Genomic DNA, 23,345 nt, shown 5'->3' with positions numbered 1-23,345 from the left:
CCCCTACCACCACTGCTAGTTTCACCTCTGACCCAGCACAGCAACCAGCATCACAGCAGCCAGTGACAGATTGGGATGGAAAACCATCCCAGGAAATTTATGGAAGCAGACCTAATGAGATTGGTGTCTGTCAAGAGGGAGCAGGGGGCTGGCTAGGAATAGTAGTGGGAAGCAGGGGGAAGGCTGTAGTAGTGGCATTGTGGATAATTGGACAGGTTGGGAGTAATAGTGGTGGGAAGAAGAGGTTAGGCTGGGAGTAGTAGTGGTAGGGAGTAGGGGGGGCAGGCCGGGAGTAGTAGTGATGAGCATGGGGCAGGCTGGTAGTGGTAGTGCAGATAAGGGAGCAGGCTGGGAGTAGTAGTGGTGGGAAATGGGCGGGCTAGGGATACTGCAGCATCAGGAGATGTCACACCCCTGGTTGTAGGATACTTGTCATATGAGAAGATGATTGAGAATCTTACAAATGGAGTTTCTTCAAGGCATCAATGACTATGATGGTAACAGGCCTCCAGCAAAGGAACAGCCTATACTTGTCACTGTGGGACTGATTCTGAGCTGGACACAAAGTGGCTGTAGTTGAGAACATCTGCAAAGGCCTCATTTACTACCTTATGCTCATAAGTTGAATGGAAGGATTTGTGTGTCTGCAAGCAGAAATCCAAGCTGAAGTGGCATTGTCAGACTCCCAGCTTGTGTCCCTTGTTGAGTTGTCTGGTCTCCTTGGTGATGGATGGATTTGCTGAATTCTCAGGCTTACGGATTTGATCATACTCTACTGAATGCTCTAGCCTTTCCATTTGAATCCCCTTTCTGTGGATATTCTTTTGATTTTTCAAGCACAACTTCCAGTGCATTCTCTCCAGTGACCTCCTTTAGTGGCTCTTACTATCCAATCCAACACAGTCCTTGGATTTAGCATCTCTTCTAACACTAGTAGTGTCTGAGATCTGCCCAGGGGCAACGAACTGAGAGACTACTGCAGAGAAGTGCAAACTCCCTTGCAGGAATCCCTATTAGATTCTGCACCCCCTGGGTTGTCCCTAGTGTGAGACAACATTAAATCCAGTCTACTCCAATGAGTCCGGACGAAGTCATGAAATAAACCAGGCTGACATGCTACTCTCATCTCCAGTTTACAACATTGAAAAGTGTTAATGGTAGCAAAGAACATATATGTGTCAGTTTCTGGTGAAATAGCTTCAGACCACTATGAATGCAATGCCACAGTCGTTTTTACTTAAATGTTACTTGTGTGATGCCTAACACTTGTGAGCCGACCGGCATGAATAACTTCTGCTCCCCAGAAATTGCAAATTACCTGCTCAAAAGATTGAGGAGTTTCTAATCATTTGAATAACCTGCTGGTCTGTCAGGGATTCCAGGGCAGGTACAGATTAAAAAAGGGACTAATGGGTTTGCAGCCCCGGCCTGCCATCTACTGTACATATAGGTCCAGCAGCAGCCAGTGTCAGATTGATGATGGGAGGGTGAATCTATGGAATGGTTCCTGTCCCACTTGGAGTTCTGATGTCGGGACTTTAATGGGTGTCTGCATCCTGGCGTTGGAATTTCGAATCGGGATCTCGACAGCCGGCATCTTGACAGCATCCCGACTTTACAGCTCTAAGCTACCCTTCAGAAACAGTCCCATGAGCAGCAGTTTTTTTTCTTCTAAACTTTAGTGCAGCAGGTTGATCAGTAGAAGTATCTTTCCACATGTTTTCCGTAATCCAGTTCGCAAAAAAAAAAAAGGAGCAAACACCAACAATTATAATCCCCTAGTTCCCCTACTGCTACCAATAAACTGTTACTCAACCCTTCAAACAACAATAGGTATTAACCCTATAAACACTGGGAATTCTATCAAGTGTGGAAATACTGTATATGTTACTATTACAGGCAACTGTTGCTGTGACTAACATCTTTGAGCTTTTGGAATATATATTATTACTAACATGAATGATTACTGCTCTGATTAACACCTTTTGAGCATTGATTTTATTACTAATATACTGTACAGTGACTAATATTTATCTGTTCGGAGTATAATTTATAAATACAAGGAGCTACAGGTATCACTTTAAATGATATGTATTCTGCACTTGATTCATCAGTGGCATTATAAGAAATATATCACTGCTTTTTAAACAGTATTTTGTTATGTACTGTTTGATACCGACCGACGCATGTGTAATATTGTATTTCATGTACTGTACTGTATTTTTATACATTCCAAAAATACCTTTTCACCAGTGCTCTTGTATGAGAATTTAATTTTTCTTATCATAATCACTTGCTGCCGCATAGCAGCACACCCGAATAGATGCTTGAAAAGAAAAGCAGGAAGGTGCTCCATACATGCAAGCAATACAACACTTGAACAAAGCAAGTCAGTCATTTTTATTTTATTTCATACTGGTCCTGTCACAGTGTGCAAGGCTGTCCTGTGCCCCCATCACTCCGTGCCAGACCACCAGTGGCCCATCACACGGTACCAACCCCTCCTGTGTCACAATCACACTGCATCAGACCTTCCTGTGCTCCAGTCCAATTGTTACAGCTCATCACACTGTGCCAACCCTTCCTGTTCTCACATATATACTGTTCCAGACCCTCCTGTTCTGCCAATAACACTGTGCCAGCATGTCCTTTGCCAGCAAGTAATAAAGCAGTGATAAAGTGGAAGGTGACAACGCACCAGCCAGTCAGCTCCTGTCATTTTTCAAACCCGAAATGACAGGCTGGTGTGTTATCAACTTCCACTTACAGTATCACTGCTTTATCATTTCTCCAGGCTTAATACATCTGCCCCATTGTGACAGCCCCACCTGTGACCCCATAACACTATGCTAGGCCCTTTTGTGCTTCATCACACTGTGTCAGACACTTCTGTACACCATCACATATGCCTTTATTGTGCCCCATTATGTTGTGCCTGCCGTTCCCTTGTATTCATTCACATAGGGCCTCCTGTTCCATCAATAACACTGTGCCAATCCTTCCTGCCGCACAGGACACTGTTCAGTCCCTCATGCCCTAGCACAGTGCACGAGCCTCTCCTGTGCCCCAAACATACTGTGCCAGTCCTGTTGTGAAAAGCTCTCTGCACTGTCTCCTCATATTTGCTGGGTCCCCATAGTAACAGAAGCGTGCTGACGTCACTTGCTTGACCTCCTACCCAATGTGGTATTGTGCATATGCTCCATTATCACGCATCTTTCTTCATTCTTGGGACTGTAAAGATATGTCTATAAGTGTCTCCTGATGGATACTGTGCCAGAGACAAAATGGTGCCACACACATATACGATATGTACAACAGTACACTACACACCATTGTGTCACCACCGTAAGTTACACCATTTCATGTATCTGCAGGTGCGTGACACAGACACTGCACACTACCTGCATTAACCTAAGGTACTCCTGGCTGGATATGATCATGCTGTATGTTTCTGTATTGTACTGCATTAACCCTGTGGTGTCTTACACCCTGCGCTCTATGTGGTTAATAAAGCAATCCATGGTTAATCTATACATCATGTGGACTGACTTCCATCACACACCACTGACATCTATAAATATAGGTTCTGCCAATGACATTTGGAATCTCTTTTCTAGGAAGCAGGCATTTGACCCTGGACAGCATTGGAGCCTGGATGGCATTAATGCATCATACATCAGGGACACTGGAGATCAGTGCATCTGGACTGCAGCCATCAGCAGGTGGTAAGAGTTATTATTTTTATTTTTCAAGGGTCAAGTATGCGAGGGCTTGAGAAGTGATTAATGGAGAGGGAAAGGGATCGTAAGCTGAGGTTTGCCTAAAGTACACAGAAACCTTGCATCAACACTGGAAAAATGGGAACTCATATCCGATCCTAGACGAAAAAAGTATTCACAGCGCGTCATTTATTTTTTTAAATTTTGTTATGTTACAGCCTTTTTCCAAACTGGAATAAATTCATTTTATCGCTCACAATTCTACACACACTACCACATAATGTATATCATACCATGTAGCCATGGCAGCATCACTGGATGGCAGTGTTACTGTACTGCAGGGATGGAAAAACACGATGAATGGGGACAATACACTGTAATCAGTGCAATGGGTTGTCTATCATGTGGGGAGGGCACATGTCAGCAAACAAACCAGGAAATACAGTAAGGAAACAACAATAAAGGAGCTGCAAACATTGCCACTAACAAATATTTTTTACCTTACAGGTGTACGTTTTTTTAGTCATTTTTAGTGCTCTTATTGCTTTTACATATCGGCAAACAAAACAGGCCTCAGAGATACGTCGGCCACCAGGTATCTTCACTGAGCCCTATGGTCAATCCGCCCCTGTCTCTACTTAAATTGTGTTTAAGCTGACAAGACCACAAGGAGTAATTATAACCAGATGTAACAAACAGCTAATAATTCTTTAAATTGTTTAAAAATGTATACAATACATTCAGAAATGTCCAATTTACATTTATGGTAAAACTCACATGGGTTGTGAACATTCTTGTAGATTGCATACTTTACGAATGGGTTTTAGCTTTGGAATAGATTCACACATCTTCTTATGCACCACTTTATGGTCCGATTTTCTTCGACAGCCATATTTTGTAAACTGATGACCTTAAAAAAAATGTAATAATATTAGCACATTTCAGTGTTATGAGCAATTGTTTTTACAGAAAAATAGTAAGCATATTGAAAATACATGCCTTTGTTTTAAGTCACAACTATATGGAGTTAAAGGTTTAAAACAAAACATACAAATTACAAATAAATATATGAAAGAACAGGTCAGTGGTCATATGTGATTCTATCTTTTGATGAATAGATCTCTAAACCAGGTACCACAAAAGACTCATATTGCATCTATAGTCCCTGCCAAAGGTGTAGCTAGGTGCATTGATGAATGGAGCAAGGGTATGTTTTGGCGCCCCCCTACCCTGTACTGAATTGGGCACCATAGTAGAACTTCTTATACATATTACGCCACACAGTACAGCTACTTATACACATTACACCACACAGTAGAGCTGCTTATACACGTTACACCACAGTAAAGCTGCTTATACACGTTACGCCACAGTAGAGCTGCTTATGCACGTTATGCCACAGTAGAGCCGACCATGGCCCTCATTCCGAGTTGATCGGTCGCAAGGCGAATTTAGCAGAGTTACACACGCTAAGCCGCCGCCTACTGGGAGTGAATCTTAGCTTCTTAAAATTGCGACCGATGTATTCGCAATATTGCGATTACTAACTACTTAGCAGTTTCAGAGTAGCTCCAGACTTACTCTGCCTGTGCGATCAGTTCAGTGCTTGTCGTTCCTGGTTGACGTCACAAACACACCCAGCGTTCGCCCAGGCACTCCCACCGTTTCTCCAGCCACTCCTGCGTTTTTTCCGGAAACGGTAGCGTTTTCAGCCACACGCCCCTAAAACGCCGTGTTTCCGCCCAGTAACACCCATTTCCTGTCAATCACATTACGATCGCCGGAGCGAAGAAAAAGCCGTGAGTAAAAATACTTTCTTCATAGTAAAGTTACTTGGCGCAGTCGCAGTGCGAACTTTGCACATGCGTACTAAGCGGATTTTCACTGCGATGCGATGAAAAAGAACGAGCGAACAACTCGGAATGAGGGCCCATATACGTTACGCCACATTAGAGCTGTAAAGCAGCTTATACAGGTTATGCCACAGTAAAGATGCTTAAACATGTTATGACAACATGTGGAGCCGCTTATACACATTATGCCACAGTAAAGCCCCTTATACATGTTACACCATGGTAGAGTCCCAAATACATGTTATGCCATGGTAGAGCCCCTTATACACATTACACCACAGTAGAGGTTCTAAATAAAAAACACAATTTTTATCACCTCCGACGTTACCTCACAACCCCCCAATCCCTTAATAAAAATAATGCCCCAGATGTGACTCCCACAGACCTGATAACCCCCCCAATCTCTCAATGAAAATAATGCCCAAAAACTGACCTCCCCCCCGCCAATATGATAATCCCCTTATGCCTCAATGAAAATAAAGTACCAGAATTGCCTAAGAGGTAGAGAGAGTTGCTCCGCATCAGCTTGAGGCGCAGAGAGAAGTGCTGCAGCTGCCTGAGATACAGAGTGAGGTGCTGCAACAGCAGCTGGGGCAGAGAGAGATGCTGCAGCATCAATGTAAAGAGAGGTACTGCAGCAGCAGGGGCAGAGACAGGTGCTGCAGAAGTTAGGGGAGAGAGAGGTGCTGCAGCATCTGAAGTAGAGACATGTGCTGCAGCTTCTAGGAAAGAGAGAGATGTTGCAAAAGCTGCGGCAGAGAGAGATTAGGCAGAAACTGAGCAGAGAGAGGTGCTGCAGCAGCAGAGGCAGAGAGTGGTGTTGCAGAATCCTGCAGAAATAACCCTGCCACAAAGCTACCCACACAGTGAGCCATATAAAGCTTGTTCCAGCTGTCAGTATCTCCTTCTATCGCATCTGGCCTACCCTATTCCATATCTACTCTCAGAGTTCGAGTCAGTGTGCACCCCTTCTGCCCCTCCTCCTCCTGCTCTGTGTCTGCCTGTACAGAGGCCCGCAGCACAGCAGGGGAGGGGGTGTAGGTGGGGCAGTGGTGCGTCCTCTAACCTTGCTATTGCCTGGAGTCTACGCTCCACCGGAACCACCCTCACTACACCCCTGGTCACTGCCCACTGATGGACACCTGAAACTGAAAGGTTGATTTTGACAATTTATAAAGGTATGAATTTTCCATTAGCAAAATTTTTATTTTCTATGGTGCCATGGTGTCCAGCATCAAAACTTTCAAATGAAAACAGTCACAAAGGGACTGATGCAGTAAGAGTTGGTGTACAGTATTTTATATATTTTCAAACTATATATGTTGAAAAAGCAAACAAACACAAAAAGGACAGTTATGGTAAAACTTACCTTAGTTAACTCTCTTTCTTTGAAGTCCATAGGGTCCACAGTGGTGACAATGATGTGTAGGTGGTGGATAGGACCGGGCACCAAACAGTTAAAGCTTTAACATATCTCAGGATGCTCTGGTCCTTCCCCCCTATACCCCGCCCACAGCCTGAGGCTAATCAGTTTTGCCAACAAGGCCAAGACAGGTGCAGGATAGGAGAGAAGAAAGACTGGTACACACAAGAATTACACTCTCATGCAATAGAGAAGGGAACTGGACCAAGAGGAAAAAATAGGATTTTAATACCTACCGGTAAATCCATTTCTCTTAGTCCGTAGAGGATGATGGGGTCACTTCAAGAACCATGGGGTATAGACGGGATCCGCAGGAGACATGGGCACTTTAAGACTTTCAAATGGTGTGACCTGGCTCCTCCCTCTATGCCCCTCCTCCAGACTCCAGTTTAAGGAACTGTGCCCAGGAAGATGGACATTTCGAGGAAATGATTTATTGTTAAACCACGGTGAGCATCTTACCAGCTCACACCTCAAGCATGCCGCAGAACGTGGCATTCAACAGAACACAAGCCAACGGCATGAAAAATTTTCAGCAATATGCTGACAAAAAACGTAACACAACCTGTGTGTAACCACAACCAATAACTGCAGATACAGTACACACTGGGACGGTCTCCCAGCATCGTCTACGGACTAAGAGAAAAGGATTTACCGGTAGGTATTAAAATCCTATTTTCTCATATACGTCCTAGAGGATACTGGGGTCACTTCAAGAACCATGGGGTTATACCAAAGCTCTAGAATGGGCGGGAGAGTGTGGACGACTCTGCAGTACCGAATGACCAAACTTGAGGTCAACCTCGGCCAAGGCATTAAAAGTGTAAAACTTAGCCCAATTGTTTGCTAAATAGCTGCTCGGCAAAGTTGCAATGCCGAGACTTCCCGGTCAACCGCCCCGGACGATCCCACCGTTCTAGTAGAATGGGCCTTCACCTATTTCGGTAACGGCAATCCTGCGTAAGATGAACATGCTGAATTGTACCACAGATCCAACGCGCGATGGTCTGCTTGGAAGCAGGACACCCAATCTTGCTGGGAGCAAACAGAACAAACAGAGCCTGTTTTCCTAAACGGAGCCGTCCTGGCGAAATAAATTTTCGAAACTCTGACCACATGCAGAGACTTCGATTCAACGAAGGCGTCCGTAGCCAACGGCACCACAAAAGGTTGGTACATGTGAAAAGAAGAAACCACCTTTGTAGAAAATGTTGACGAGTTTGCAACTCTGGAAGATCAAATAAGGTCTCTTGTGAGACCAGACCGCTAACTCAGACACTCACCTTGCGTATGCCAAGGCCAACCTGACGACCACTTTACAAGTGAGGAATTTCACTTCGCCTTACGTAAAAGGTTCAAACCAATGTGATTGAAGTAACTGCAACACCCCATTAAGATCCCCTGGTGCCACAGGGGGCACAAAAGGAGGTTGGATGTGCAACTCTCCCTTCACGACAGTCTGAACTTCTGAAAGGGAGTCCAATTGATTCTGAAAGAAAACCGATAAGGCCGATTTTAAATTACTGAAACCTCTGCCGTAGGAGTCTTCTTGGATTCACACCAAAAAACTTATTTTCTCCAAAACCGGTAGTAATGTTTAGACGTTACCCCTTTTCAATCCGAATAAGTGTGGGAACTACTTCCGTGGGAATACCCTTACGGACTAATATCTGGCGTTCAACCGCCATGTCGTCAAACGTAGCCGCGGTAAGTCCTAATACACGCATGGTCCCTGTCGCAACAGGTCCTCGCGCAAAGGAAAAAGGTCAGGGATCTCCTATGAGCAAATCCTGAGATCTGGATACCAAGCTCTCCTTGGCCAGTCTGGAACCATGAGGCTTGCCCAAATTTCCTTTTTATGAACCCAGAACTTTTGGAACGAGAGAAAACGTAGGGAATACATATACCGACTGAAAACACCCACGGTGTCACTAGTGCCTTCACTGTTCCTGTTTGAGGGTCCCTTGACCTGGTACTCTGAAGCTTCTTGTTGAGACGAGATGCCATCATTCCTACTTGAGGAAATTCCAACGACATGTCACCCCTTCGAAGACTACTTGGAGGAGGTCTCTTCTCTCCTGGATGGAGATCGTCTGCTGATGAAGTCTGCTTCCCAGTCATCCACTCCTGGAACGAACATCGCTGACAAAGCGCTTGTATGTTTTTCCACCCAGCGGAAAATCCTTGTGGCTTCTGCCATTGCTGTTCTGCTTTTTGTTGTATAAAATCGTTGTAAATGGACCTTAACTCTATACCGTTTATGTGGTGACAAGTTTCCTAACTTGACCATCTTCCTTGGAAATTTTCCCCAGGAGTGACTGCCCCCCGCCTCGGAGGCTTGCATCCGTGGTCACCAGGATCCAGTCCTGGATACCAAACCTGCGCCCCTCTATGAGGCGAGAACTGCGCAGCCACCACAGGAGTGAGATTCTGGTCTTGGAAGACAGGATTATCCTCCTGTAGGTGGGAACCGGACCACTTGTCCAACAGGTCCCTCTGGAACACCCTGGCATGGAACCTGTCAAATTGAGTGGCCTCGTAGGCCACAATCATCTTTTCCAGCAACCGCATGTATTGATGAAATGACACTCTTGCTGGTCTCGGAATTTGTTTGACAAGACTCTGGATCTCCAGAGCATTTTCCACTGGAAGAAAAAAACTCTTTGTAGTTCTGTGTCTGGTATTATTCCCAAAACAGACAACCGCGTCGATGGGACCAACAGTGATTCTGACAAGTTCAGGAGCTAACCCTGTTTCAGGGAGAGTGCAATGTTTTGCACCAACTGGTTCCTTGAACTCGCCGTTATCAGGGGACCGTCTCAGTACGGGATAACTGTGACTCTTTACTAGCGACGGAGAACCATCATTACCACCATCACCCTTGGAGCAGTGGACAGACCAATGGCAACATCTGAAATTGGTAATGACACCCCTGAATTGCAAACCTCAGGCAAGCCTAACGCGGCGGTTCTTTATGTCTACTGAGACCATGGAAAAAACTTGGAGATCACTGCCTTGAGAGATTCCATCTTGGATTTGAATTTCTTTAAGTAGATAATGAGGGATTTCAGATTTAGGATTGGTCTGACTAAGCCGTCTGGTTTCGGGACCACAAAGAGGCTTGAATAAAAACCTTCTCCCTGTTGTGACAGGGGAAAAACAGGTCAATGACCTGATCCTGATACAACCTTTGTCTTGTGTCGCATACTACCTCCCCATCCGGAGGAGAATCGGTAATTTGAAAAATCGGTGAGGGAAAACGTCTGGAAACTCCAGTATTTACCCTTGGGACACTATTTGTAAAACCCACGGGTCCAGGTCCGTTCCAGGACTGACTGAAGAGTTTTTAGACGTGGCCCCACTGGTGTGGACTCCCGCAAGAGAGAGTCCCAGCATCATGCGGTGGATGTGGCAGAACAGAGGATGATGTCTGCTCTTGTGATCTGTTTTGGACCTCTTCCCTTTTCTCCTTCCTCTACCTGCAAAGAAAGGGGAATCAGTAACTATTGGGCCGAAATGACTGCATCCGACAATAATCCGTCATCATCCGCTGTGAGGGAACATAGGGCAAGAAGGTAGACTTACCAGCGGCAGCTGTCGAGATCAAATTAACTAGGCCGTCACCAAACCAGGCTTCGCCTTCATAGGGCCGAGACTCCATTTCTTCTCGGAGTCCGCATCAGCGATGCATTAGTGAATCCACAACACCCTCCTAACCGAGACCGCCATGGAATTGGCCTGAGAACCCAATAGTCCTATATCCCTTGCAGTTGCACGAAAGTATGCTGCAGTATTTGATATGACCCAATGTAAGGAGTATCCCATCTCTCTCCAGGGTATCTATATCGGATGACAAGGCACCCGACCATTTTTGAATACTACTACTCCCCCATGCGCATGTAATGACAGGTTTAACTAACGTACGCGTGAACACATAACTAGAAACGTATTTTCCTGCATACGATCCGCTGGATTTGTGACAGGGCCCCCTGCAGAACAGGGGGTGACTCCCACTTTATTCTGTCCATGGCGGGAAAAGAATAAACAATCAGTATCCTCATGAGGATTTGAAACCATCTTGTCAGAGCTGACCCAGACTTTCACACACAGAGCTCTCTGCACATGAGAAGGAGGAACGATACCACAGCTTTCATTATAACTTTATATATATATATATATACACACATACACAATTATATATATATATATATATATATACATACACACATATAAATACATATCCACACATAGACCCTTCTGTCAGGAACAGCGAGAGTCCTCAGTGACGTCTTTACTGTGCACTACTCATGTACTGAATGCTCTCTTTTTTTTTTTTTTTTGCGGATCTAATCAGGAAAAATTATGGTCGACATAGGAAACAGTATCCGTGTCGATATCAGGGAGTAGTAACTGGGCAAAAGAACATTTTTGCGACCCCGAGGGGACTGAGGGAAATATAGCGATGAACATGACATCCTCCATAGATATTTCTACGTCTGTGTTTGGGACACAGAGTTAAGCAACCTTACTATATATATATATATATATATAAGAGATGTGCACCGGAAATTTTCGGGTTTTGTGTTTTGGTTTTGGATTCGGTTCCGCGGCCGTGTTTTGGATTCGGACGCGTTTTGACAAAACCTCCCTGAAAATTTTTTGTCGGATTCGGGTGTGTTTTGGATTCGGGTGTTTTTTTTTCAAAAAACCCTCAAAAACAGCTTAAATCATATAATTTGGGGGTCATTTTGATACCATAGTATTATTAACCTCAATAACCATAATTTCCACTCATTTCCAGTCTATTCTGAACACCTCATACCTCACAATATTAATTTTAGTCCTAAAATTTGCACCGAGGTTGCTGGATGACTAAGCTAAGCAACCCAAGTGGCCGGCACAAACACCTGGCCCATCTAGGAGTGGCACTGTAGTGTCAGACAGGATGGCACTTAAAAAAATTGTCCCCAAACAGCACATGATGCAAAGAAAAAGAGAGGTGCACCAAGGTCGCTGGATGGCTAAGCTAAGCGACCCAAGTGGCCGACACAAACACCTGGCTCATCTAGGAGTGGCACTGCAGTGTCAGACAGGATGGCACTTAAAAAAATTGTCCCCAAACAGCACATGATGCAAAGAAAAAGAGAGGTGCACCAAGGTCGCTGGATGGCTAAGCTAAGCGACCCAAGTGGCCGACACAAACACCTGGCTCATCTAGGAGTGGCACTGCAGTGTCAGACAGGATGGCACTTAAAAAAATTGTCCCCAAACAGCACATGATGCAAAGAAAAAAAAGAGGTGCACCAAGGTCGATGGATAGCTAAGCTAAGCGACCCAAGTGGCCGGCCTCCCTCCACATTTTTGTTCTCCATCTTTTAATGTGTGGAATTATATGCAAGTAATATCAATAGCAATGGCCTACTGTACCGTACTGCTATATATATATATATATATATATATATATATATATATACTGGTGGTCAGCAAAATTCTGCACTGTCCTCCTACTATATACTGCACACAACTACAATGCAGCACAGATATGGATAGTATACTTGACGACACGGAGGTAGAGCAATGGACTATTGTACCTTACTGCTATATATATATATATATATATATATATATATATATACTGGTGGTCAGCAAAATTCTGCACTGTCCTCCTACTATATACTGCGCACAACTACAATGCAGCACAGATATGGATAGTATACTTGACGACACAGAGGTAGAGCAATGGACTACTGTACTGTACTGCTATATATATATATATATATATATATATATATACTGGTGGTCAGCAAAATTCTGCACTGTCCTCCTACTATATACTGCGCACAACTACAATGCAGCACAGATATGGAGCGTTTTCAGGCAGAGAACGTAGATATTTGCAGCACACTGAGCACAGATATTTGCAGCACACTGAGCACAGATATTTGCAGCACACTGAACAGTGAACACAGAAACTGAGAGAACGCAGCCACGTCCTCTCGCTATCATCTCCAAAGCAGAGTGAAAATGGCGGCGACGCGCGGCTCCTTATATAGAATACGAATCTCGCGAGAATACGACAGCAGGATGATGACGTTCGGGCGTGCTCGGGTTAACCGAGCAAGGCGGGAAGATCAAAGGCTGCCTCGGAACCGTGTAAAATAGGTGAAGTTCGGGGGGTTCGGATCTCGAGGAACCGAACCCGCTCATCTCTAATATATATATATATAAAAATAAAAATTGCTTAGAAATACCCCTCCCTTTCGAGCACCTGAATGATATCACTAAGCTAATTGAGCATCTACCAATATATATGTTTGTTGTGAGAGGCAGAGAGATTCCTGCATTAGGAGGAGGTGCAGGCCCTGACATGCCACATGGAGCATTATGGGGTTGCTCCAAGGTAGGTAGCTCTTAGCTTAGACATATTGTAGTAAGGAGCCATTATCATGTGGCTCCTTGCTGGTTAATCTTAGACCCAGATTGGGGTAATGGAGGTGTGAGGTGTGGTGCCTCTGGACTGGCTGAGCTGGATGGCCTTAGTGTGGCATACCCTTACATTCTATTAACACTTTTCACTTATTAATTTTTTAACACTATTTCTCTATTTTAATTGCATTTCATTTTTGTATCACTTTCTCTATAGCTTCGGCTTCCTAAAAACTAATTTATTAACACTATAGTTTTTTCACTGGTATGCTACGCTGGGCTTTCTGGCTTATGCTGGTGTTTTGGGGTGCCACACCCTGCACTTAGATATAGCGCTAGGGACCCCAAATATACAGAGACGCCTTGATGCGGCTTTGGGGCTTATTCACACATTTGCGCAAATATGTGTAACGAAGATCTCTGAATTCTATTATTATGTGGAATTTAAATCTGGTTACGGTTATCATTCAGGGTGCTGGGGGAAACAAATGGCTTTTTTTCTTGCTTAGAAATACCCCTCCCTTTCGAGCACCTGAATGATATCACTAAACTAATTGAGCATCTACCAATATATATGTTTGTTGTGAGAGGCAGAGAGGTTCCTGCATTAGGAGGAGGTGCAGGCCCTGACATGCCACATGGAGCATTATGGGGTTGCTCCAAGGTAGGTAGCTCTTAGCTTAGACATATTGTAGTAAGGAGCCATTATCATGTGGCTCCTTGCTGGTTAATCTTAGACCCAGATTGGGGTAATGGAGGTGTGAGGTGTGGTGCCTCTGGACTGGCTGAGCTGGATGGCCTTAGTGTGGCATACCCTTACATTCTATTAACACTTTTCACTTATTAATTTTTTAACACTATTTCTCTATTTTAATTGCATTTCATTTTTGTATCACTTTCTCTATAGCTTCGGCTTCCTAAATACTAATTTATTAACACTATAGTTTTTTCACTGGTATGCTACGCTGGGCTTTCTGGCTTATGCTGGTGTTTTGGGGTGCCACACCCTGCACCTAGATATAGCGCTAGGGACCCCAAATATACAGAGATGCCTTGATGCGGCTTTGGGGCTTATTCACACATTTGTGCAAATATGTGTAACGAAGATCTCTGAATTCTATTATTATGTGGAATTTAAATCTGGTTACGGTTATCATTCAGGGTGCTGGGGGAAACAAATGGCTTTTTTTCTTGCTTAGAAATACCCATCCCTTTCGAGCACCTGAATGATATCACTGAGCTAATTGAGCATCTACCAATATATATATATATATATATATAAAAATATATATACACATATATATACCCTTTCTGATATGCAAATTTTCTACCCAGTCAGATAATGGTGGTGCCTACATGGCCACCCACACCCGTCTGTGTCCCTAATATCGTTTTCTCTTGGGAAAAACATTCAGCCACCGACATGTCGACACACCTGTACCAAGTAGCAGCAAGAGCCGGCGGTGTCGTCAGGGTCACTCCCACAGCCGTTTGTGGGACGAGCACTCAGACATGCCGCCACACGTATAACAAACACCCACCGACACACCGGGCATATAGGGGACAAACCCACAGTTAAGTCTGTCAGGAAGACACAGATGGAGTTTGCCAGCTCACAACCCCGCGCTCAATCCCGGTTCTGAAACCTTTATATAATGCCTGAGACCTTATAATTAACTTATAGTGCTTCAAATCAACTGTGCCCCCCCCCCCCATTTTTCACTCTGTTATGTGTACAGTAGCAGTAGTTTGAGGAAGGACCAGCTTCTCTACAAGAGAAAATGGTGCTGATGAGAGCTGTGAGGGCTAAGCCCCGCCACCTTAATGGCGCGCTTCAGCCCGCTATTTTTTATTATATTTATACTGGCGGGGGTCAGGCACTCATACCCTTGTTATCCAGTCACATATGAGGATTTTATGCTGCCCAGGGCGGAGGCGCCCCCCTTCCCCCCGCGCCCTGCACCCTACAGTGGCGCTGTGTGTGGGAGCATGGCGCGCAGCGCGATCGCTGTGCGGCACCTCAGAAGCCATCACTGAAGTCTTCTTTTCTTCTTCTCACCTGTCTTCTGACTTCTGGCTCTGCAAGGGGGGTGACGGTGGGCTCTGGGAATGAACCCCTAGGCATATCTAGTGTTCCAAACCCTCAGGAGCTAATGGTGTCCTGTAGCCAAAGAAGCAGAGCCTTTAAACTCACTAGAAGTAGGTCTGACTTCTCTCCCCTAAGTCCAATGAAGTAGGGAGACTGTGCCAGCAATCTCCCTGAAAATAAAAAACCTAACAAAAGTCTTTTTCCGAGAAACTCAGTAGAGCTCCTCAGTGGAGGAGTCTGGAGGAGGGGCATAGAGGGAGGAGCCAGGTCACACCATTTGAAAGTCTTAAAGTGCCCATGTCTCCTGCGGATCCCGTCTATACCCCATGGTTCTTGAAGTGACCCCAGCATCCTCTAGGACGTATGAGAAACCCACAGAAGCCAGAAGATGTGTCGGAGAGAGCGCCTTGTGGACCCTATGAACTTAAAAGAGAGTTAACAAAGGTAAGTCAGCCATAACTCTCCTTTTCTTTCTCAGGGTTCATAGGGCTCCACTGGGTAGGACAATGCGGATGTCCCAAAGCAGTTGTTCAAAGAAGAGGATGCTCCTGAGCTGAGAGGAGAATCAAGCAGCCAAATAAAGCATCCTGAGATGCAAATGTATCAAAGGCACATAAAAAAGGTGTGGACAGAAGACCATGTGGCCGCATTGCACAGTTGTTCTGCAGACATGCCATGGCAGGCTGCCCACGAAGAACCCACACAGCGAGTAGAATGAGCAGAGACTGTATCCAGCACAGGGAGTTTAGCCTGCATGTAAGCCTGTAAGATACTGTAGTTGTGCGAAGCCATCTGGCCAGAATCTGATTGTCAGCTGGCCAACCCTTCTTGTGGAATCCATAGAGGACAAAGGGAGAATCCAATTTCCAAATGGAGCTAGTACAATCCACTTACACGGACCACATCCAAGAAGGCCTCCCGTTCCGTGGATTAGAAGATTGCTACCACTATTTCTTAATTAAGGTGGAATCGTGAGACCACCTTGAGAAGGTAAACGATTTCGAAGAATAGCCCTGTCTTGATGAAAGATCAAATAAGGAGTGCGACAGAAGAGCACCCCTAAATCTGACACCATTCGGGCCGATGCAATAGCCAAAGGGAAAAGAGTCTTTGCCAAAGCCATTTGAGGTCTATTGACTCCAGAGGCTCAAACGTATGCTCCTGAAGTGCCTGGAGAACCAAGGATAAATCCCACGGAGCCACTGGAGGGACAAAGGGAGGTTGAATATGGAGGACACCCTGTGGAAAGGTGCAAACATCCGGCAGTAGAGCATTTCTGCACTAGAACCATATACACAGAGCAGAGATGTGCACTTTCAAAGAGGCCAGACGGAGTCCGAGATCCAATCCAGCTTAAAAAAACATAGAATTATAGAATGTGATGGCAGATAAGAACCACTTGGCCCATCTAGTCTGCCCTTTCTTTTACCATATTTTTTATCATTTTAAGAAAGGCAAGGATTCGAGAAACTCGAAAAACCAGAGGATCATAGCTTCTTGTAGCACACCACTAAAAGTATCTATGCCACAAATGGTAATAAAGACGGACGGAGGCTGGCTTTCGCGCCCTGTGCATGGTCTGGACGACAGAGCAAGAGAAACCTTTTAATGGATGACTCAAGAGCCACACTGTCAAAGCCAGACGGGCTAGGTCAGGGTGTATACAAGGACCCTGAGACAACAGGTCTGGCCATAGTGGAAGTGGAAAGGGAGCATCTATGGAGAGTTTCTGAAGATCGGAGAACCAATGGCATGTGGGCCAGGCCGGAGCTACCAACAGGATGGTGCTTCCTTCGTGTTTGAATTTTCGAAGGACCTGAGGAAGGAAGAGGTATGCCAGCCGGATGGTCCACTTCACTGTCAGGACGTCCACGAAGGCTGCTTCTGGATCACTTGTTCTGGACCAGTACACAGGAACCTTGTAATTGTGTCAGGAGGCCATGAGGTCCTCTTCTGGCTGGCCCCACTTGTCCACCAGAAGCTGAAAGACCTCTGGGTGTAGAGCCCATGCACCAGCATACATGTTGTGATGGCTGAGGAAGTCCACTTCCCAGTAGAGGATTCCTGGGATGAACACCACAGAGATCGCTGGAAGAGGACGATCGGCCCATCAGAGAATGTGAGCCACTTCCAGCATTGCCAACCAACTGCGAGTGTCTCCCTGATGGTTGAGGTAAGCTACCGCAGTGTCGTTGTTGGACTAGACCTGAACCTGTCTGCCCTGAAGAATTTCCCATGCCAGAGTGAGCGCACTGTAGTCAACTCGTAGTTTCAGGACGTTAACGGTTAAGCAACTGTCGGTGGGAGTCCAACGACCCTGAAAGAAGTGTTGACCGGACACCACCGCCAATCCACAGAGACTGGCATCCGTGGTCAGGAGTATCCAATCCAGGATCCAGAAGGGTCGATCCTTGTCCAAGTGTGACACGTGGAGCCACCAAGCTAGAGACATATGAACTTCCGGAGAGAGGACCATCGTCTGAGACCTGATCAGATGCAGTTGCCCATTTTCATTTGGACAGGATTAGTTGTTGCAGGGGTCTGCACTGACACTGAACATACTGCAACATTTCGATGGTAGAGACCATGGACCCCAAGACCTGCATGGCTGAGTGGATTGACACTGGGTGACTGTGAAGCTACTTGCTCACTCATTGCTGTAGTGTAGAAATTTTGTATGCTGGCAGGAGAATTCTTTGCATCTGAGAATCCAGGAAAGCTCCCAGATGTAACATCCTTTGAGAAGGTGTAAGGGATGACTTTTTCCAGTTGATCAGACAGACATGTTTTTGCAGGAAAGCAATGGTCAGCTAAAGATGATGGAGAAGAACTTCCGGAGAAAGTGCAAGGATCAACAGTTGACACACCATAATACCCCTCAAACATTATGCCACACACCATAATGCCCCTTATAACATTAAGTGCCCCTTACACCTTACTATGCTCCACGCAATAGTGCCCAATTAACACCATATTGTGCCCAACACATGCATGCCAAGACTAGGGCTGGCTCAACTTGGGCAGCGGCAGTTTTACGGGCTGCATTTGCAGGTGCCTGACTTCTACACAAGTGCAGGGCAGTTCCTTACTCCAGCACCGTCTCCTCCTCTCCCGGCCAATTCAGCCTCCAGCATGCTACATAAAAAAAAAGAGGGCGTGGCAACAGGAGTCTGCGATTAGGCCACACCCCCAACTTTGCCTGGGGTCCGGCGGTCATCTATGTATGGCCCGCTCCCTGCATGCCTCCATCTGTGGGTACCTGGAAGTAACATTTGTGTTATACGTATGTATGTATGTTTTTGTGTGAGTGGTAGTGACTGGAGGGGACAGGCTGTGTGCATGTGTGGTGACTGGGGGGTAACGTTGTGTGTGGGTTGGGTGTGGTGACTGGTGGGTAATAGGCTGTTTGTGTGTGTATACTGACTTCAGAGAACAGGCTGTGTGTGTGTGGTGGTGACTGCCACGGGGGGGGTGTAACAGGCTGTGTGTGGAGGGGGCTACTGGGAGAACAGGCTGTGTGTGTGTGGTGACTGGAGGTACTATTGGATCGGGGGATGGGGAGGCGGGTGCACATGGACACGGTTCCCACCTCCATGTTGTTTCTGACTTTTTTTTTTAAACAGAGACCTGTGGCAGAGTGGTGCAATGAAGGGGCATGCAGCAGCACTGTCACGATCCCACAAAAAAACAGAAGAGGGGACCTGCTGATGCTGGCGCTGATGAGAACGGGGACCTGCCGCTACCCGAGGTACACAGTGCCGCTTGTACTGAAGGGACAGACACAGTGACACTTGTATCGGGGGTAGGGGACAGCGTCGTACTCAGTACCACTGTAATACACCACAATGTGAAGTATTACAGTATGTCTGACATTGTGCATCATGCTATAATGCAGGTGTATGTCATCATACAACTGACACACCGCAGCTCCCCGCAGCCCCAGCAACTGCTCAAGAGCAGGTCACATGACCAGTCAGGTGGGGAGACCAGTGACATTTGGGAGAAAGAGGTGGTTGGGGAGAGCTGTGCTGAGGTAATCTTGAGAGGAGAGCTATGCCATCAGGTATGTGCTGAGGCGGCGTGGGGGTGACGGAAGAGATGGAGGCAGACCTTCCTCCCACAAGGGTGGTCAGAGAGATGGCTTTACCCCCATGCAAGGCAAGTCTGGGGGTGCAGATATAATAAGAGTGACCGCAGCAGCTTCCATAGCGGCAGTGGGTGAAGCTTTATCTGGAGCCCCGGCAGTTGGTAGTGCCTCAGAGTGGACCAGGCCTCCCCAATTAAGGCAAGAGGTGGGCAGCAGTGACAAATGGACAGCCCATGGGAGCAGACTGTCCGGAAAGATACCCAGTATCCCACACTGACAGCTACGGACAGCATGGAGACCTAACACAGACACCTGGAGAGGTATAACTGCAATTTACCTTAGCACCTCATAGTAGGAGCCATCACAGCTCAGCAGGCACTGGCTATACAGGGAGGCAGAACAGCACCTGTAGTATTCTGCATGTCACGCTATCCAGCTATAGCACTACATATAGTAACCCCCTCAGAGGTGGCTATATTTGCCTAGAACTGATTTTTAGCATTCAAGTCTGCAGTAGGGAGGCCAATCCCGGGCCGTTTTTTCAATCCCGGGATTCGGGATTGCAGTAGGGATCAGTGAAGAAGGGTGTAGGGAGCAGCGCTGGAGGGTAGGTAGCGGTGCGGGAGGGTGTAGGTAATGGCGCGAAAGGGAGGGAGGGTGCAGGTAGCGGTGCGGGAGGGTGTAGGTAGCTGGGCGGGAGGATGTAGGGAGCGGTGCGGGAGGGTGTAGGTACCTGGGCGGGAGGATGTAGGTAGCGGTGCGGGCGGGTGTAGGGAGCTGGGCGGGAGGATGTAGGTAGCAGTGCGGGAGGGTGTAGGTAGTGGGGAGGGTTGGTAGCGGCGCGGGAGGGAGGCTGTTAGCACTGCACGGAGGGAGGATGGGTGTAAGTAATATCACTTACTATTAGGTGGGCAGCAGCCATGGACACACTGAACGCGGCGGCATTTCAAATGAAGCTCCGGCCGCCAGCCAACCAGAGCTGGCGGACCGGCAGGCAATCAGGGAAGCGGCCGCAGCAGTCGCTCCTGATTGGCTGCCAGCTGCTGCGGCAGCTTCCCTGATTGGCTGCAGGTCCGCCAGCTCTGATTGGCTGGCGGGCCGGCGCCACATTTGAAGTGCCGCCGCGTTCAACGTTTGTCTGTGGCTGCCGCCCGCCTAATGGTAAGTAGTATTACTTACACACCCTCCCTCCCACACATGCGCAGTGTAATCCCGTGAATCCCGGGATTGGATGCTCCAATCCCGGGATTCAAATCCCGGCATTTTTGGGCCCAAATCCCGGGATCCAGCCGATCCCAGGATTGGCCTCCCTAGTCTGCAGTATTCCATGCTATGTAAATGAACACTGATGCTTCCTTTCAGTCAGGATTAAGAGCAGGCATCGCCGTCAGATATCCTGCTACTATGTAACTCTTACCAGCGATGCAGCCAGTGAAGCCTTTCTTTACACTAATGCTCCTGCATACTTGATTTACATTACAGAAAGTTAGTAAAGGAAAGCTGCACTCGAGGTAAAGAGAGAGACAAGGAGTACCGTAAAAGGATATTCTACATTATTACCCTTGAGGGATTTAAACAGTATTCCCCACAGATTAACCGATGCCTGAGTACTGTAAACCCTCACATCCTCAGGGAACTATAAAGAAAAGGCAGCAACAGACTAGTTGGAATTAATGTACTAATTTGCAATCTTGCTAGGAAACGTCACTTGAGAGAGGAGTAGCTGCAACCTAGAGAAAGTGTCTCTTTTGTGCTGGTCATGAGCAGCAACTATTGAAATGGGAAATTTGCTCGGTAACATTTGCCTAATTCCATTAATCCCTATTGGAGACAGGACACCTAACCTAACGTGCACCATCTAGAAAATACTCCGCTGAACTTTGTGATTTAGTTATTGGGGATATTGATAGTACCGAGTAGTGTAAGAGTGACTAAAGTTATTGCACTATTGTTTGCATGTGTAGTAGTAATGGTTAACAGCTTGTTTTAGACAAGCTCTATTAACAATTAGTATTGTATTTATATAGTATTGTTGTCGAATTCTGTTCTCTGCAAATTGAAGTATTTACAGTGCAAAAGAATATTTGTGTAATTGCTGGTGCACTTGTCTGGAGGTATTACAGTTGAACCATTTGGATCCAGGTACTTGCAGAAAAAACAACTCCAGGGGCTACCAGTTCCAGAACAATTAAATAAATGTATTATTTTCTTTTGTGAAATTTATTGCCATTGATTAATACTGTAAACTGAATTACCAACTTACCTGCATCCCGTACTTGTGCATTACACCACCTGTAACCCCTCTCTCTCACCCCATCCCCTCTTTCTCACCCCCTTCTCTTTCTTTTTCTCTTCCCCCCATCCTCTCTCGCACCCCTTCTCTTTCTTTTTCTCTCCCCTAGCCCACTCTTGTCACCCCCTTCTCTTTCTTTCTCTTTCCCCCAGTCCCCTTTTTCTCTCTTCCCCTGTCCCCTCTCTATCGCCCCTTCTTTCTTTCTTTCTTTCTTTCTTTCTCCCCTCTATCTCACCCCCCCTCTTGTTTTCTTTTTCTATCTTTACCCATCTCCTCTCTCTCACCCCCTCTCCCACCCCCCATCCCCCCTCTCTCACCCCCTTCTTTCTCTTTTTTTGCTCTCTTTCACTCTCTCTCTTTCTCTCATATTTTCTCTTTCTTTTTCTGCCCCCTCTCTCTGCCCTGCTCTCTCCCCCACCTTCCTCTCCCTTTTATCCTTCTCTCTCACCCCGTCTCACTCAATCTTATCTCTCATCCTCACTTTCTCTCTCCCTATTTCTTTCTTTTGAACACACTTTCTCCCGTTTCCCCTAATTTCTTTTGCGCTCTTCCTTTGACTCTTTCCATCTTTCCTCTCCCTCCTCCCCCACTCTGTCAACCCTCTCTCTCTCCCCCTCTCTCTCTCTCTTTTTTCTCTCTCCTCCTCTCTCTTTCTCTCCCATCTCCCTCCCTCTCTCTTGTACTCCCTGCTCCCCCACTCTCTCAACCCTCTCTCTCTCTTTCCTCTTCTCTCTCTCCCATCTCCCTCCCCTCTCTCTCTTTTACTTCCTGCTCCCCCACTCTCTCAACCATCTCTCCCTCACCTCTCTCTATCTCTTTTTTCTCTCTCCTCCTCTCTCTCTCCCTCTTACACTGCTTTCTCTACCCTACTGTCTTTCTCATCTCTTTTTCTCTCCCCTTTCTCTCTCTCCTCTCTCTCTCTCACCCCCACTCTGTCTCGCCTCAGTCCCTTTCTTTCTCTCTGTCCCCCCCACCCGCTCTCTCTCTCATTCTCTTCTCTCTCCCATTCTCTCTTCCTCCCTGCACCCTCTCATGCCCCCTCCTTTGTACCACCTCTCTCTCTTTCTCCCCACCTCCCTCTTTTCTCTCTCTCTTTTTCTTTCTTTTTGTCTTTCATGCTTTTGCTCTCTTACTTTCTTTAACTCCCTCTCTCTTACACCCTACTCCCCCTGTCTCACTTATCTCTTTCTCTCTAGCCTCTCGCTCTCTCTTTCTCCCCTTTTGCCTCTCTCTCCCTGCTGTCTCTTTCTCCTTTTCATTCTCCCCCTTTTCTATCTCCCCTCTTTCTCTCTCGCTCTCTCTCTCTCTAGCCCTCTCTTCCCCTTTCTGAGGGAGGATGGGTGTTGCTGGCTGCTGATGTGATTTGTACTGTTGGGTGATGGGTGCTGTGCTGTGAAAGGGATACTGGGTCAGAGGTGGAACTAGCAGCAGTGCTAGGGGGCACCAGCTAAA

General features: G+C 46.4%; 1 protein-coding gene across 1 annotated transcript in view; it reads right to left on the bottom strand.

Moving 5' to 3' along the window:
• LOC134933200 (A disintegrin and metalloproteinase with thrombospondin motifs 2-like) overlaps positions 1-23,345 on the bottom strand; it is a 968,191-nt gene that overhangs the window by 119,601 nt on the left and 825,245 nt on the right. The window contains exon 18 of the mRNA XM_063928241.1: positions 4,500-4,632. Within this exon, the coding sequence (XP_063784311.1) occupies positions 4,500-4,632 (133 nt within the window). The remainder of the gene's footprint in view (positions 1-4,499; positions 4,633-23,345) is intronic.

This window comes from Pseudophryne corroboree, chromosome 6, assembly GCF_028390025.1.
Source record: "Pseudophryne corroboree isolate aPseCor3 chromosome 6, aPseCor3.hap2, whole genome shotgun sequence".
Classification (NCBI taxonomy): domain Eukaryota; kingdom Metazoa; phylum Chordata; class Amphibia; order Anura; family Myobatrachidae; genus Pseudophryne; species Pseudophryne corroboree.
The sequence above is the reverse complement of the archived record's forward strand: the minus strand, read 5'-3'. Positions and strand labels throughout refer to the sequence as shown.